Below are 18,263 nucleotides of genomic sequence, written 5' to 3'. Positions count from 1 at the left end.
CCAGGTTATATCAAGATTAATCTTCATGTTATTCTCTAGATTATATCAAGGTCAATGACATTCGTTCCTCGGAAAAAATCAATACTTTCGCGTCTGCGCACATCTCACAATTTAGAAGGTCAGTGTCCACACCTGTGGAGTAACGATCAGCGCGTCTGGCTGCGAAACCAGGTGGCCCGGGTTCGAATCCCGGTCGGGGCAAGTTACCTGGTTGAGGTTTTTTCCGGGGTTTTCCCTCAACCCAATACGATCAAATGCTGGGTAACTTTCGGTGCTGGACCCCGGACTCATTTCACCGGCATTATCACCTTCATATCATTCAGACGCTAAATAACCTAGATGTTGATACAGTGTCGTAAAATAACCCAATAAAAAAGGTCAGTAGTTCCGCTCCTCACTTACATAATCATAACATGAATACTTACGAATAATTTCAAGTTAGAAATATGGTCGAGCATATAATGGTAATTAAGACTCTCGTATGAAAATTATGAAACTCGCTTGCACTCGTTTTATAAACAAACATACTCGCGTCTTAATTGCTACCATTATAGGCTCGTTGCATAATGTATTTCCAGTGTTCAGATAAGTAGGAAGTTTTTATATTTGCCTTCAATAGTAAATCTAAGGATAAAATTACATGTTTAAACTAAAAATATGTATTATTGTAAAAGTTATTAGATTATTAAATTTGGACTTATCGTGGTTTGGAACTGAAGGCTGGTTCACAATAAACCGGGAACAAACACTACAACGAGAACGAGAACGGAAATATTGTTAAAATAAATGCATTTAAATGTGAGTGTTCACAATTAACTATTGTAAATGCTCACATTTAAATACATTCATTTTAACATTATTTCAGTTCTCGTTTTTGTTGTCGTTTCCGTTTCCGGTTTATTGTGAACCAGCCTTAACTATTGCAAATGTCGGATTTTCGAACTAACAATAAAATATATGTTGGGTTTTGAAACTAACAATAAAATTTATGTCGGATTTTGAAAATTCTAATAGCATTATTTTTCATAAATAATCAACGTTTTATACTAAACAGCTATTAATTTTATTTACTCCACGGAATATAATAAATAATACTCATTTATTTAAGTATATCATCAGAATGTTGTACTGAATCTTCTTTAAGTGTAAATTTTAAATCCTCAAATCGTTTTCTCACTGTGGTTCACGGATAGTCGTTTTCGTCTTCCTCATTCTCGTCATGAATACGGCTTGTGATATTCTTGTAATCTTCCAAGGTTTCCATGTCTCTTCAGTTATCTTAAACATTTTTAAGTCATTTTTTAACATTACCTAGTTTTTCCTTTCCGATTATACATGTGTTTATGAATAAATGTGATATTTTCTCCAATGCAGAGCACATTTTCCCCCCTTTTCAAAATTCCTTTGTACAAATTTACAATACTTCCATAATTTTGTTCACCACTTATCACAACTTCAGTTTTTTTATTTCTTTATCTTGATTATTTTACTGAATTTTAGTTTGAAATATCAGTCATTTGGTGTTTTGAAAACAGATTGTATATTCGTTTTCCAGTCATAAACTAGACAAGTCCGTACCTAGCGGTGTCGGACTTTGGAATAAACTTCATATGTCGAGTTTCAGAACAATACCTAAACAAAATAAGTCGAGTTTTGGAAAGAACTCAATATTTTAAAGCTTATTTATGTTAGAAATATCGAGTTTTGAGGATGAAAATATCTTTTTCCAATACATTTCAACCCAAAGATATAAGAAATGATCGTAACTCATTTTTCATAAACATTGCAGATGTCAACTGTGCTTGTACACGTAAGTGGTATATTGTCGTAACATACGTAGTAAAAATTGAAATTATTGATATGATTAAAATTTGTGTTCTCATATTTCAGATCCGTTCAAATGGGAGATGTACTTCACAAAAGTAATACGAGATATTTGGCCTTCTCTGTATTTCTTTATGTAATTTTCTATCTTCGTTACTTTGTTTTCTACTTTCCTTCATTTTTTGGCCTGCAGGTGCATGCCGTTAATTTTCAAATAAGTTTCCATTTGAATGTTTTTTAAAACTGAAATGATTTTGAAAATGTCAGGATGTATCGTGCACTAATGGATTTCGTGCTCTACCAACTTAAGAAAAATGAAAATTCTTACCCAAAACTGTCGTGGGCGCAAACCCATTACCCTTAAATATAACCGTACTTCTCAATTGCAAATAAATAATCAATCTGGCGCAAATGCATTGCATCCGGTCAATATTGACTAGCTGAGGGTACCAGTTTACTGAATAATACTGTTTCAGAATAAAGCAATGCGAAACTATATGTATTCTGGCGTTCAAAGATATCTGACCCCTACTAATCGATTTTCGAGGAAATATTCCACTTCGTATCAAACTTATTTCTCTGTTATATATATTCAAATCACCTCCTCATGAAGATTATTTCCTCTACAAAGTATGAAAATGAAAAAATAAATAAATAAAATTTAAAATGTAGATTAACTACAGAATATTGTATAGAACATGATTTTATATTTTTAGATTTTAAAATATAGATCCTGTTTTACAAATCAAACTCGAGAGACATCGAGTTAAATTCAGTGTTCGCATCCTTTTTACGGAACTGTATATCTTTGACTGACATGAGTCCAATGTTTACTTTTCCGATGTCCTCCCTTCAATCACATTCATTCGGACTATTCAAAGGTAAGCCAACTTCAATGACATCACCACAGACGTCCGGGATCTAGTTATCGTATAGTGACCCTAGGATAATAAATAGGGACCGGATTTCTATGTAATATCAAGGTGTGAAATATGTACATATTTATGTAAGAAAAATAAGCTGAATTTGTACCAAAATATGTAAAATTATGAAAATATTTATTATCAATATCTGGCAGATATAGGATAGGGAAGACTCTCCAGTTGTGATTTCATAGAGCACCCGACTTTTTTTACCGCACACTTGACACATTACTATTTTTCCATCTGTAGTAAAAGCTTCGTCCATCGCAATCCATGATTTTATTTTTGTCGTTAGGGTTGAAGATACAGGGGCCAATTTAGTTAGTTAAAAGCAGTAAATATACTCATTTGCACTTTATATTGTAGTTACTAAAACTAGAGAACTGAGTGAAATGAATGACACAACAGAACTGCAAGCACTGTTTCGCTGTACTGGATTAGGAGAAAATAAGAGGATATGTGGGACATATGCATTTTAGCTGCTTCCTATAAGAAACAAAGTACCTACTAAAACCTCAAACTATAGGCATTTACATACTATTGTTTGAAAAGTGACATTCCTGTCTCAATCAGAAGGGTAGGATTATTCCAGCCGAGAACCATACTTAATAATTGCTCGGAAAATCCCATTTCCTTATAGATCTACTAAATTTACAATAAAGAGGTCAAGCAATAACCTGAAAAGCTATTTACTTTAATCTTTCAACATCTTTCCAATTTGTTCCTTTACTTCAGCTTTTTTTCAAAAGTCGGCTATTTTATTGCGGCTCATACCAGACTTGACACGGGTTTTCCCTGGACGGATTAGGAAGAGGATGGGTTAAAGTTGCAAATTTCATAGAAACGTCTTGTTAAGACGCCTGTAGAACAATTATAGTTGGAGAGAAATGAATAGTTCGCGGGAAAACGATGAATGTCATAAGTTTCTTAAGATTCATGTCATTATCTAATTCAATGGATCACTGAGAAATTTAATGTTGTTCTTATGAAAAATGGTAAAAAGGAGAATTATCACCACGAATACAGTAATTCTTTCCTTTATTTTCTATAGAAACAGCACTACATCTTGCAGTTATAGACTCAATTAGATCATTATCTAATCCTTAACAGAAATCTGACATTCATCGTTTTTCCCGCGAATTCTTCAAATCATGTCGTCCTCGTCCCACTTCACCGCATGAAGGCAACGCTACTTTCTGAGGGATTTTTACAATACAAGGTAGTTGTTTGAGAAAGGTTGCCTTTTGTTCACTCATATTTATAGTGGGCGGTATGGCATGAGTGCCTCTTTTACTTTCTGGAACTAAGAATGTTATGTTTCGTCCAGAAATATGTCTTTTCTTGCTTAGGTAAAAAAATCTGTGTATTTCAAATTGTAAACTTCCGCAGCAGATTTTTTTTTTTCCTTTTAGAGAAGTAAAAATGAATAAAACCCCTAAATATGTAGATTTATGTAATACCAAGCCATAATATGTAATGTGGGGAAAATATGTAAGAATATGTAGTATCAAATTTTAATATATTAACGATAATTACAAGATTCGCAAAGATTTGTTATTTATATACGGTTAGGTGGAAAGGAATATAATATATAATTACATAAACATCCGGTTTCTAATAATAAATAACGTTATTTAGAGTTAAAAAAAAAGTTAATTTCCTAAGACATTTGAGGTTTATATCTTAAATGTTTTATTTTTATCTAACTCTTGATGTTAATAATTGGCTTTATAGAATGTGTACTACCTGGAACACAGGGTTTGAATAATTGACTCACCGGAAATGTTTATGGCCGGAGAAGTTATTTCCCAGGACACTCTGCGCAATGCAGACGCATTTCGGACAGTTTTATTGCAGCTTCTAAAATGTCACGTAAAATTCTTCAAATGACTTTTCTTACAACATCTCTTGACTTGGTGAATTTATCCTACTTTCTCTTGTGGCCCGTCTCTTCGCTGAACAAGTAGCCGGCAGCCGGGGGGTGGCCGGTGTCGGAGGGGCCTCCAGCAGCCCAAATGTTGAATCGATACCCGCAGCCTGGCCCCGATCCCGCTAAATTTGTAACTTGATAAATCAATGCTGCATATTTAGCCTTATCCTTTCTTAAACCTTTATGATCGGCCTCAGATTCATATGTTAATATATACAGGGACATCATTTTATTTTTACTAACATTTCTAATATTAACCTGGCTATACCGTTGGCTTAAAGCTTGTGAATCGGAAACACCGTTTGATACTCCCTTCCACTGGAGTTCGATGATACTGGCGTAAGATACAAACAAATCACTTTACTAGGTATAGGAGGGATGAAAAGTAGTTCATCCATTTACGTAAAGTATGAAATATCGCGATTTTGAGTTTGATAATTTTCATTAGACGATGAAAGAGTAATGGAACGGAGAAAAATTCCCTCCGGCGCCGGGATTTGAACCCGGGTTTTCAGTCTGCATCCTGATGCTTTATCCACTAAGCCACACCGGATACAATCCCGGCGTCGGATAGAATCGTCTCAGATTAAGCTCCAACTCTTGGGTTCCCTCTAGTGGCCGCCCTCTGAACGTAGGACCGAAGTCCACACATGTGCTGAGGTGCACTCGTTATGAGTGACTAGTTGGCCGGGATTCGACGGAATAAGCGCCGTCTTAAATCACGAAGTGATTTACGCATAGGCCTATCATATATATTATTTTAAGTACCGAAGTACATATGATATTTCCATGCAGATATTCTGCGTCATCATACGATGAAAGAGTAATGGAATGGAGAAAAATTCCCTCCGGCGCCGGGATTTGAACCCGGGTTTTCAGCTCTACGTGCTGATGCTTTATCCACTAAGCCACACCGGATACAAAAGCATCAGTGGATAAAGCATCAGCACGCAGAACTGAAAACCCGGGTTCAAATCCCGGCGGCGGAGGGAATTTTTCTCCGTTCCATTACTCTTTCATCGTATGATGACGCAGAATATCTGCATGGAAATATCATATGTACTTCGGTACTTAAAATAATATATAATTTTCATTAGGTTTTTCTTTAATCAAAATACAGGAAAATATTAACAACAAGTGTTTTTACTCTCGAACTGAGCTGTCCGTTCGGACGTATTCATTATGCAGTGTATATTATACTGTCTACAGCACATTGGCGTACAATATAGAGAATGAAGTTAAATTGAAAAATAATCATAATATGGATATTTAAACACATGTTTTAAAATGATGGCCGTTCATTTCTATTCAGGTTTCAGTTCCTTTTTTGCATATTATCGCACTATATACTATTGTACCTAATTCCAATTACCAGTTTCGTCTTTCGTACTGCTAACTCATGTTGAAATAATTGTGTCCCTACACTATAAAAGAGTACCTTACGTACTGTATATTCAATCTTCACTTCTGCCCGATTCGAAAAGATAAAATTATTCAGACATGCTATTTATTGTCCGTTCAAGTGGTTTTGTCGAGGGTCGTAGAAAGGAGGGAAATCACGTGACAGTTAATTACTTAACGAGGCCTTTTTATTTAAGTTATTTTAAACAGTTGTATAATATTACGTAGACGTCCAATTCCTAACAGATATTAATGTTTTCAGAAAAGAAATACGACAGCCCAGCCACAAAGGGACGGGCAGAAGCGGGTGGGGTAACCGGGATGCGACATAGGTAAACGGACGACAGTACCTGTGCGAGAATATGATTCAATATTGAAAGCGAACATATTTCTGGAACGTACTATACTCACTAACTCAGTACTGTTTGTGTTTACTAAGACCGTAAGGCGACTTTGACTGTATACGCTTGGTTCTGTGTGGAGAACGGTTGGAAGCTCACTAGTAGAGAGAGTGGGAGTGAAGTATATTCAAAAACTCAGGTACAATAAAAATTGAAGTAAAAATAAAATGATGTCCCTGTACAAGGTGCAATCAATATATTTCCGAACTGAACTTGTATTTATTTTACCGTTAAACATAAATGCGCATGTCACTAAAGATCATTGCTTCTATGCCTGTTGAGACAGTCTATCAAACAGCATCAGCCTGTCTTTAAGAACTGAGCTTCTACACGTGATTTTGTGCAAACCTGTCAAGGACGTATTGCGTTCCTTCCTGGAATCTCCACATTTACGCCTTATAGCTAGTCTTCTTCTCTGCCTTTCGAGTGATGCATTTAGCATAGATTTCAGGCATCTCCCTGGTTCTAGAAAACTTCTTCGTTTCCTATGTCCAGTGTATTGCCTACATTCTGGAAACTTATTGATTGTCCCTTGTGTATGACTTGAATTGTGGTTTTCTGTTAAACAGTCACATATATTATGCAAATCTGGCTTTCAGTCAAAGATCCCGGGTTCGATACGCGGTCCCGGAACAATTTTTCCCTTGAAATTATTCAAGTCAGCTTTCATTCATTTCTTCATTTAGTGTCGTGCCCAAGGACAGGTCTTTCGCTGGAAACCTAGTTTTCTCTAATCTTTCCTATGTTCTGCCTTCCTCTTTGTCTCCTCATATGATCCATATATCTTAATGTTGTCTATCATCTGATATCTTCTTCTGCCCCGAACTCTTCTCCCATTCACCATTCCTTCCAGTGCACCATTTAGTAGGCAGTTTCTTCTCAGCCAGTGACCCAACCAATTCCTTTTCCTCCTCCTGATCAGTTTCAGCATCATTCTTTCTTCGCTCACTCTTTCCAACATAGCTTCATTTCTCATTCTGTCTGTCCACTTCACACGTTCCAGTCTTCTCCAAAACCATATTTCAAATGCTTCTATTCGCTTCTCTTCACTTCGTCGTAATGTCCACGTTTCTGCCCCATACAATGCCACAATCCTTACAAAGCACTTCACTAATCTCTTCCTTAGTTATTTTTCCAGTGTTCCGCAGAAGATGCTCCTGTTTCTATTAAAAGCTTCCTTTGCCATTACTTTCCTCCTTTCGACTTAATTCGCATTTACATGGAGCTATACCTGAAAGCAAAATCTGCATGATTGACAGAAAACCACAATTTAATTCACACAGAGTTTGTGTGCATTCAATGTTGGGTCTTTTACGTCTTCTCAGCTCTCTTGAGGTATGTATGTGAATATAAAACGAAACATTGAGGCGGTGTCTGGTACAGTTCCTGGGTAGTTCCGATTCTTCTCAGTCAGCGATCCAACTAATTCCTTTTCCTCTTTCTGATCAGTCTCAGCATCATTCTTTCTTCGCTCACTCTTTCCAACACTGCTCCATTTCTTATTCTGTCTGTCATTTCACACGCTCCATTCTTCTCCATATCCACATTTCAAGTGCTTCTAATGTAATATAATACTTAGCCCATGGATGTTTTGTCATCAAAACCAAAATCCGAATTTTTATTGCCTAATGGTAAGTCTGACAAACAACCAATAACAACTACATGTTAATATACAATGAATATCTCTCGTTTATTGTGTGTTACCAGGGGGTGAAGCCCCGGACGAGGTTCGGGGAACCGGAAAGAACGAGAGGTGATTCCCAGGAGAGTTTGGAGACTAAACAGCGGAGCTCCACCAAGAGGCCGAGCTTCATGCCCACCCGAAGTATAGCGTCAGCCACGAGGCTCATCAACCAGCACCTCTTCGGGATCCAGACACTCGGAGGTGCAGTATACACAAAAACAGTGCAATTGTATGAAAGCATTCAGAAAATAAGGGTCTCAAAGCTATAAGTTTTACATACGCAAAGTATTAAAGAAAATAAACAATTGCATTTTTACGTGATGTTCCGCAGTTGCTAGATCCCACCCAGCTGACACCGAAGTATCACTGCTGGACAGATGGTAGAATTAACCCACTGTAGCCGTACTACAAACGAACATCTCTACATTGTAAACTAAATATCAGTAATTATAGTAACCGCATTCAATATTTTAAGATAAGTTAAGACAACATTAAGATATCATTCAAATCTTGTAAACATCGCGATTCGCTGCTTGGTGCCATCTGAAACATTATCTCCTATCACCAGCACTCTTTAACATCTGTATTAATGAAATAGGTGTATATTATTTGAGCGCGAAGGGATTGGGAAGTAATAAATTGCGCGCGGACCTCTTAGATGTAAACACATCAACTGCGCGCGGACCTTCTCGCTTTAAATACATAATTTGCTCGTGAAACATTTCATGCAAATATAGTAGATTTTGTCTGCAACGAGGTTTGGGTGGATAAAATTTTAATATTTAGTGTTGGCAACACTAATGAATGCTCAAAGGGTTGTCACGTATGTCCATGTTAACAACACTAATCAATATGCACACGGTTGTCACTCGTCTCCTAATTAAATGAAAATGATAAAGTTCTTCTCGCCATTCCAAGCGTGTAATAGAATCGGTATGAATACTAACGTTCCATTTGAATATATCGACCCTCACAATATTAACATTGTAACTCATTTTCTTCCATTTTTCAGGAGAAGCAAATGAAGTTTTAAATTGGTCGTGTAAATCAATGTATACAGATAGTAACAATAAGATTTTGCATACGATTGGGAAGGTTTAGAGCTACAATGATAGTACTGGAAGAAAAAGAAACAATTTAAGACCATATTAACTAGCATAACTCAAAACCATAAAAAATTGAGTTACAATGTTAGTATTTGGGAGGGTCGATATATTAAGCGGGAGGGGACAGAGCTTGATTTTGCTAACTGAATTCAAATTTCGTAAAGATCGAGACATCCAGCGAGGAATGGCATGGAGGTGCACGGTTACAACTTCTAAGAGAAGAATATAACTTAAACAGCTACGCACATATTATTCGTAATGAAATTAATCATAACCATGAGATAAGCGTTGCTGTAGAGCAGAGCTTTCCAAACTGGGTGTCGCCTGAAGTTTTATGGGGTGTAGCGAAATGTCAATCAATCAAACTCCTGTATCTCCTCATGAGGAGCATAGGGCATTCACAAAGTGTATCCAGCGAATAGGAATTATAAAGAATGGACACTTCGCGTCGGTACCTTTGATGTAGCCGGACTGATTTGAATGACCTTCAAGCCAGCTAGAGCGGGAGATTCTGTTTTCTCCCTAGAGTTGGCGCTGACATCACACCAGCTAGCAATCGACACAGCGGAAATATAACACATATAATTAATACATCTAAGTACGTTATGTACTCAAATAAAATAAATTGGATCCATAAAATAATAAATCAGTCATTAACTGTAATGTCTAGACTCTAGAGTTCCTTTATAATGATAGTTGAGACGTTGACCCCAACAACAATTAAAATATGTAATGATTTGATAGCACTGAAAATGGAAAAACAAAACTCTTATAAGAAGTAAAACCATATACCTATATTATATTATATTATATTATATTATATACAAATATTAAACGAATTCGATACTTAATTTTATAATGTATTATATTATTTTATAATATAATTTATTATATCTGAAATATAAAAAAAATATTATTACAACTAGTTTGCCACTGAGAAATAAGGAAAAGCTGTTAACTTGAATTTATTTGAAGCAAAGCGTTACTGGATTATGCAATAAGGTAGGCGATGTTTGGATCCCGTGTCTCAACTCCATACTCAATTATTATCTTAGCGTATGTTCGATTACACTAACCTCTAGCGCTTGAAAGTGGAACTAAACGCCAGCCCACAGAGAAACAGAACACAGGAAAATTTGCTCAGTGTCCATTCTTTATAATCCCTTTTCGCTGGTCTCTCCATCGGACCCTATTTGTAGCCAACTTCTTCACTTCGCTCCAAGTTTTCCCCTCCCTAGCAATTTCCTCCAAAACTGTTCTCTTCCATGTATTTTTTGGCCTTCCCCTTGTTCTACTACCCTGGGGGTTCCAATCCAAAGCCATTCTTTCTACTGATAGCGAACTATCTGGTATATTTAATTATTTTGAGCTATTAACTCATGATAACTGAAATGAAGTAATAAAATCGCTGGTCACGTCTTGCTTACCTAGCTGCCTTGTAGATACGTGTCCTTGACAGACTCATAGATGTGCGTATAGTTGTAGTGTACAAGTATAAGTATAGTCTGGAAGACAAGGATGAATATCTTAACTGCAACAGACAAAATATCTGCCTTAGGAGACAAGTTAGCAATTTGGTCTCAGAAAGTGAAGGAGGGCAGCTATGAAATGTTCCCAGATACATCTCACTGTGATTCTAAGAACGAAATAAAAGATTCAATTTACAAGTATCTCACATTACTCACAGATAAACTCGAAATTTACTTCCCAGATCTGAACACAGATGCTTATGACTGGATAAGAAATCCATTTTAGTCATCTGAGGTTAGTGGTCTTTTCTTACCAGCAGAAGAAGAAGAATTGGCAGAGATTAAAAATGATAGGAACTTGAAGTTAAAACATCAAAGAGATGATTTGGACAGATTCTGGATTTCACTTGAAGATTTTCCGCATCTTCCAAACGGGCTCTTGTGGATTTGTTGCAGTTTTTTGAACCACGTATTATTGCGAAGCAGGATTTTCTGTGATGAGCAATATCAAAACAGTGAAACGTGGCAGTTTAAAAATGCTGGATGAATAAATACGAGTGAATTTATCCCATATTCGTTCAAACATAAAATACATTTGTGAGATTCGCCAAGCACATGTGAGCCGCAAAAAAAATTAAAACCAAGGGTGAAAATAAGTACGATTGTTTTCCTCATCTTAGAACTCTGTGTAAATGTTTCTTTCGTCTTATATAATATTTTAACAATACTGGAAATATGGATGTTTATCTTATTCATTTTATGAAGGATGTACAAGTAGCCTATTAATGTGTGGAATACCTTCATTTGAGGGACAAGGTGACGCACTAAATGTTTATAATTTGCTACGGTGTCGCCATATAAAAAAGTTTGGAAAGCACTGCTTTAGAGAGACATGTTATATCTAGTAATTTAAAAAGGAAATTATTTTTCTAACCATACCTGCCAACAGCGTCCCTTTTTCTTCAATTCCCCTTGTTCTCCTTGCATTAGTCTTGTTCTCATTATATTTCCCATGTTCTCCTTGCATTCCCTTTGTTTTTCTTGTATTGCCTTTATTCTCTTTGCTGTCCTTTGTTTTTCTTGCATTCTTCTTGTTCTCCTGGTCTTACTCTTATTCTCCTCGTCTTCCCTCGTTCTCCTTGCATTTGAATTGTTCTCCTTACATTCCTCTTGTTCGCCTTGTCTTCCCCTTTTTCTCCTTGTTTTTCCCCTTTTTCTCCTTGTTCTTCTTCTATTTACATTGTTCTTCTTCTCTTTGCCTTGTTCTCCTTGTCTCCTCGTGATCCTTATTTTCTCCTTGTCCTCCTTGTTTAATTTCTCGCATCACCCAAGCATAGTTCCATGTAAAGATGTGTAGCATAGTAAAGCTATGCAACTGTCGACAGGTGATCGCGCTCGCATTTACATTTCATACAAGTTGAGAGGATGCGAAGGCATTTCTTTCCCCTTCTACTTACTCTGAGTCCGTCAGTGACAGACCGGTAGCTGTTACCTCTTATACCTGCACCCCCAAGCTGTACACACTAGCAAATAAAATATTAAATAAAGTATATAAGTGAATATAAAATACAGTGTCACGGATGTTTGACAATTATAATATGTTAGAGTACATTTTTGTGTAGTTCTTACAATATTTTCAACTAATAATTACATTTAGGAATGTCAGTTTGTATTATGAAGTCAGGGGGAGCGACACAGATCAGATTGTCCCATTGTGTATGCTGTAGAGTAGAAACTAGCGGTGGAGAAAACATTTATCTTCCGTTGTCAGTAGCTTTTTAGTGTGCCAGTTAATATAAATAGCAATAAAATTCAATATAAACGCTTAGTATGAACTTCCGAAATATAGAGTACCGGTACACATTTTTAGAAATAAAATTTGTCACTATGTACCGTAGAAAGTCAATTAGTCGAACGTTTGTGAGATGGACAGTACCATCTTCCCCTTCACTGATGGTAGGGAGTGTGAGTAGAGGGGAAAGCCTATCAACCAAACTGAAATGGGGTTTAGTTATACTTCAAGATATGCAGCTTATTAAAGTTGTGCACCTGTCTACTTTTTGTTGGAATGTTCAGTCAAGTGCATAGTAATACATTTTCTGTTTTAGAATCTCAAAAGATAATAAAGTAATAAGTTTGTGAAAGGAAACGTTGAATCATCTACTAACATAGTGTACTCAGAAAACGGCTTAACATTCAGACGGACGAGATTTTAATGTAGCTGATAATGAATGAGATAGGGTGCTGACCTACCCCCGACTACTAGATGTGATAAAGCCCAGTTTATGATTGATCGGCCCAATACCAGCCCGGACCCACCGCTCTGAAATTTATTCGTGTAACTTTCTTTATCTCTACCTACACAACCTTTAAATATAAGTCACGTAAATCTCTCATCTTCATACGTTGCAACTTGATAATAAATCTGCAGACTAACGTAACGTGTTCTCCACCCACATGAAGCACCGTTATTACAGCGGGCGTGTGATTAATGACAGAGTGCAGCCAACTTCGCTTAACAATTAACGCTGGGCAAGGTCTCACCTCTTTCACCTATTTTAAGTTCGCCTTTTCAATGTCATTACATAACTGATTAACTGCAAGACAATGTTTTCCACTTCTCTCTGTAAGTAGACAAATAGTCTCTGCAAAATTCTCCCTGGCGCATGGGTTGCTGAACGGTTTCTGAACACGCTTTCCAAGTCGAATACACTGCTCCGTCGATTTAGTAGAAAGTCAACGTTCCCCTACTTACAAGGGAAGGGTTTCGGCTCGAACAGGACTTTTTGGTTAAAAATTTGTACAGACCTCACAATGGTGATGAAGTCCGTGAAAGCACTCATTTGTGTAACTCTCCGTTTGGTTGGTATTGGTCAATACACTTCTTTAAAAATGTACATGAGGATTCTCTATAAAATGCATGAAACAGCATGGAGCAAAGCAATAAGCACAACACGCAGAAGCAACACCTGAACAATCTTCTGAACCACACCCCAGTGCTGAAAAATCAAATGCCACCTGAATTACATTTTTGAAGTCCGAGACTTGTTCAGGATTCACGTAACCAGCTGACTGCCAGGAATACTGAACCATAGGGCGGTACAGACAACTGGTTATGAATAATAGAGTGCATTTTCATTATAAACACACGATTTCCCAAGTTAAGTTTTGGATTCTCAGCAAGAGTCCTTATGCAATCTGTTATCCTCCGAGCATATATTTCGTATTGTCTAAGGAAATAGATATCCAGAGGCTGGAAATATTTAGTTCTTTTTTTAGGTGGAATGATCATATATTACATGTCTTAGCCTTGGAATGATTCATTTAAGGTTGTGTCCTTGTGCGCATTCTATGACTCACACAACAGTGTACATTTTTATTAGCTGCAATATTTTCAGACAGAACGTTGGAGAAAAATGTTCTTAAATGGGCTCTAGACATTTTACCACTCGCACTAGCTTCTAGGCTAATGCTATGCTTACGGGTAAGGTGTCCCATCCCCTTAACTTGTGCAGTGCTCTACCCACCCCTCAACTCGTACAGTGCTCTAACAGACAAACCACACATTACAGTATATGTATGTGTTGGGAGTTTTACAGAGATGTAAAGATAGGCATGTATACAAATTTTGGATACGAAATTCCTGTTCGAGCCGAAACCCTTACCTTGTTAGATATAACACGCGGAGCAAGTTCCTCGCAATCGGCAAGCATCATGTTTAGGTTGAGCATGAAAGTCGAGAATATTATGAACAGTAACAAATCGATCATACGGGAATAGGTATTTGTTGTTGTTTAGTCAACTGTCCGAAGATAGATTTGAACCTCTTAAATGACATCAAAAAGCATCACATTTTCTTAGGCCTATAAAGAGTTGTACAGAACAATACTCTTTTAAAGGTAATTTTTAACAATTATTTTTGTTATTATTAATTATAATAGTAACGAGTCGAAGTCAGGAGAGGAGAAGAAATGTCTGAAGAAAGTGAAATAGGAAGAGGAGTACGACAAGGATCCCCCTTATCATCTACCCTGTTCAATATCTACTTGGAGGATTTGGTGAAGAACTGCTTTCAGAACGGGGTAAAAGTAGGAGGAAGAAGAATAAAGTGCATAAGATTTTCTGATGATAGGGCATTGTTAACAGAAGAGGAAACGATACTAATGGATATGCTACTGGAGCTAAATGACAGATGTGAACAGTATGGGATGAAGATAAATCCAAACAATACGAAGACCATGGTTGTCAGAAGAAAAATAAAAAGATACATTTGCGAATTCTAAATGAGGCAGTAGACCAAGTGGACAGCTTCAAATAGGCCTACTTAGAATGTACTATAAGCAGTAACATGAGCTGCAACCAGGAAGTCAAAAGGAGAATAGCAATGGCCAAGGAAGCTTTTAATATAAAAAGGAGCATCTTCTGCGGACCTCTGGGTAAAGAACTAAGGAAGAGACTAGTGAAGTGCTTTGTGTGGAGTGTGGCATTGTATGGGGCAGAAACATGGACAATACGACGAAGTGAAGAAAAGCGGATAGAAGCATTTGAAATGTGTATATGGAGGAGAATGGAGCGTGTGAAATGGACAAACAGAATAAGAAACGAAGCTGTATTGACAAGAGTGGGTGAAGAAAGAATGATGCTGAAACTGATCAGAAAGATAAAAAGGAATTGGTTAGGCCAGTGCCTGAGGAGAAGGATGCACTGGAAGGAATGGTGAACAGGAGAAGAATTCGGGGCAGAAGAAGATATCAAATTATAGACGAAATTAAGATAAGTGGATCATACGCAGAGACTAAGAGGAAGGCAGAAAATAGGAAAGACTGAAGAATGTTGCGTTTGCAGTGAAAGGCCTGCCCTTGGGCAAAACACTATGAATGAATACTTAAACATTTGTTCCAATTGCACTTCATTTTCGACATCGCAATGACCACGTCGTTCCATATGTCTCAGTTTCAGTGCTAGTCCCTACGAAACCTTCAACGTCAACCATATCTACACAGATAGCTCAGTGGATAGCAGAAGGAGAAATAAACAAGCTAGGCTGTTCCTCCACCTCCCCCTATACTCCGCTATCAGTTAATCTGTGTCGCTCCTACTGGTGCCTCAACTTCGAAGTTTACTTATGAGACAGTATATGTATGTGTTTGGAATTGAACGGGTTACATCAGCGTCTTGTCTATGCCGATGACGTGAGTATGTTAGGAGAAAATCCACAAACGATTAGAAAAAACGCGGAAATTCTACTTGAAGCAAGTAAAGCGATAGGGTTGGAAGTAAATCCCGAAAAGATTAATTATATGATTATGTCTCATGACCAGAATATTGTACGAAATGAAACTATAAAAATTGGAGATTTATCTTTCGAAGAGGTGGAAAAATTCAAATATCTGGGAGCAACAGTAACAAATATAAATGACACTCGGGAGGAAATTAAACGCAGAATAAATATGGGAAATGCCTGTTATTATTCGGTTGAGAAGCTTTTGTCATCTAGTCTGCTGTCAAAAATCTGAAAGTTAGAATTTATAAAACAGTTGTTACCGGTTTTTCTGTATGGTTCTGAAACGTGGACTCTCACTTTGAGAGAGGAACAGAGATTAAGGGTGTTTGAGAATAAGGTTCTTAGGAAAATATTTGGGGCTAAGACGGATGAAGTTACAGAAGAATGGGGGAAGTTACACAATGCTGAACTGCACGCATTGTATTCTTCACCTGACATAATTAGGAACATCAAATTCAGACGTTTGAGATGGACAGGACATGTAGCACGTATGAGCGAGTCCAGAAATACATATAGAGTGTTAGTTGGGAGGCCGGAGGGAAAAAGACCTTTGGGGACGCCGAGACATAGATGGGAAGATAATATTAAAATGGATTTGAGGGAGGTGGGATATGATGGTAGAGACTGTATTAATCTTGCTCAAGATAGGGACCAATGGCGGGCTTATGAGAGGGCGGTAATGAACCTCCGGGTTCCTTAAAAGTCAGTAAGTAAGTAAGTAAGTATACGTATGTAAATGCGAAGTTCCATGAGCTCTGAGCGTGCATGTTCAAGGCGAAATGGGAATTAAGGCCGTAGGTCGTTTCCTCACAACGAAAAAAAACCGTTCATCCTAGTTAGTACTCACATTCCTGTCGATTGTTAATTTCATTATATCATTAATTTTATTATTATAAGCTACTAGCTGAAAGCACCCGGCGTTGCACGGGTTTTCCTTTCTGCTTCTATTTTTAATTAAACTGGTTATTACATTTTCGGAAATCTCGGAAACCTAATTATACACAACCAAAACGAATTGTCTTTACTAAGCTAAGATGAATATTTACTTAACGTCACTTACATGAATTGATGAACTCCTTAGCTAGCGAAATGCCTGCCAAGCGTTAACTCAATTTAAAACAGTTGTAAATCAGGCACCGAAAAGAAAACATATCTCATGTGCCTGACCAGCGAATAGGGATTATAAAGAATGGACACTTCGCGTCGGTACCTTTGATGTAGCCGGACTGATTTCAATGACCTTCAAGCCAGCTAAAGCGTGAGATTCTGCTTTCTACCTAGAGTTGGCGCTGACATCACACTAGCTAGCAGTCGACACAGCGGAAATATAACACATATAATTAATACATCTAGGTACATTATGTACTCAAATAAAATAAATTGGATCCATAAAATAATAAATCCGTCATTAACTAGAATTCCTTTATAATGATAGTTGAGACGTTGACCCCAACAACAATTAAAATATGTAATGATTTGATAGCGCTGAAAATGGAAAAACAAAACTCTTACGAGAAGTAAAACCATATACCTATATTATATTATATACAAATATTAAACGAATTCGATACTTAATTTTATAATGTATTATATTATTTTATAATATAATTTATATCTGAAATATAAAATATTATTATTACAACTACAGTAGTTTGTCACTGAGAAATAAGGAAAAGCTGTTAACTTGAATTTATTTGAAGCAAAGCGTTACTGGATTATGCAATAAGGTAGGCGATGTTTGGATCTTGTGTCTCAACTCTATTCTCAATTATTATCTTAGCGTGTGCTCGATTACACTAACCTCTAGCGCTTGAAAGTGGAACTATACGCTGGCTCACAGAGAAACAAAACACAGAAAAATTCGCTCAGTGTCCATTCTTTATAATCCCTATTCGCTGGCCTGACGTTCAATGTTTTTTTTTTTTCTGAATTTACATAGTTATTTGTTTTTGTTTATTTATTCTGGTGTAGTTAAGGCCATTAGTTACTTCTGGTTATTCAATATTAAGTAAATTATGTGGTAGCAGCCCTTGCAGTCTGAAAGAATTCTAGAATTCAGTTGAATAAAACGCAGTCTGCTCACTATATACAACTGCATCGAGAAATTCATAATAAGATCCTGGACTGCGTAAAGATACTTATTGCACAAAGTATCTAGTTTTAGCCTTCGTGATGTGTATCAACAATGTTATTTAATTTCGTGTCATAATTTCCATGGCCCCGTGAAAGTCGACGTTGAAT

The 18,263-nt window shown here is 36.9% G+C and overlaps 1 protein-coding gene across 4 annotated transcripts in view; it reads left to right on the top strand.

Moving 5' to 3' along the window:
- Shab (Shaker cognate b) overlaps nucleotides 1–18,263 on the top strand; it is a 560,996-nt gene that overhangs the window by 494,350 nt on the left and 48,383 nt on the right. For all 4 annotated transcript variants that reach the window (XM_069845212.1, XM_069845209.1, XM_069845210.1 and 1 more), the window contains one exon: nucleotides 8,187–8,364. In XM_069845212.1, the coding sequence (XP_069701313.1) occupies nucleotides 8,187–8,364 (178 nt within the window). The remainder of the gene's footprint in view (nucleotides 1–8,186; nucleotides 8,365–18,263) is intronic.

The sequence above is a fragment of the Periplaneta americana genome, chromosome 14 (assembly GCF_040183065.1).
Source record: "Periplaneta americana isolate PAMFEO1 chromosome 14, P.americana_PAMFEO1_priV1, whole genome shotgun sequence".
Lineage (NCBI taxonomy): Eukaryota > Metazoa > Arthropoda > Insecta > Blattodea > Blattidae > Periplaneta > Periplaneta americana.
Note: the sequence above shows the minus strand (reverse complement) of the source record. Positions and strands in the feature narration are given on the sequence as shown.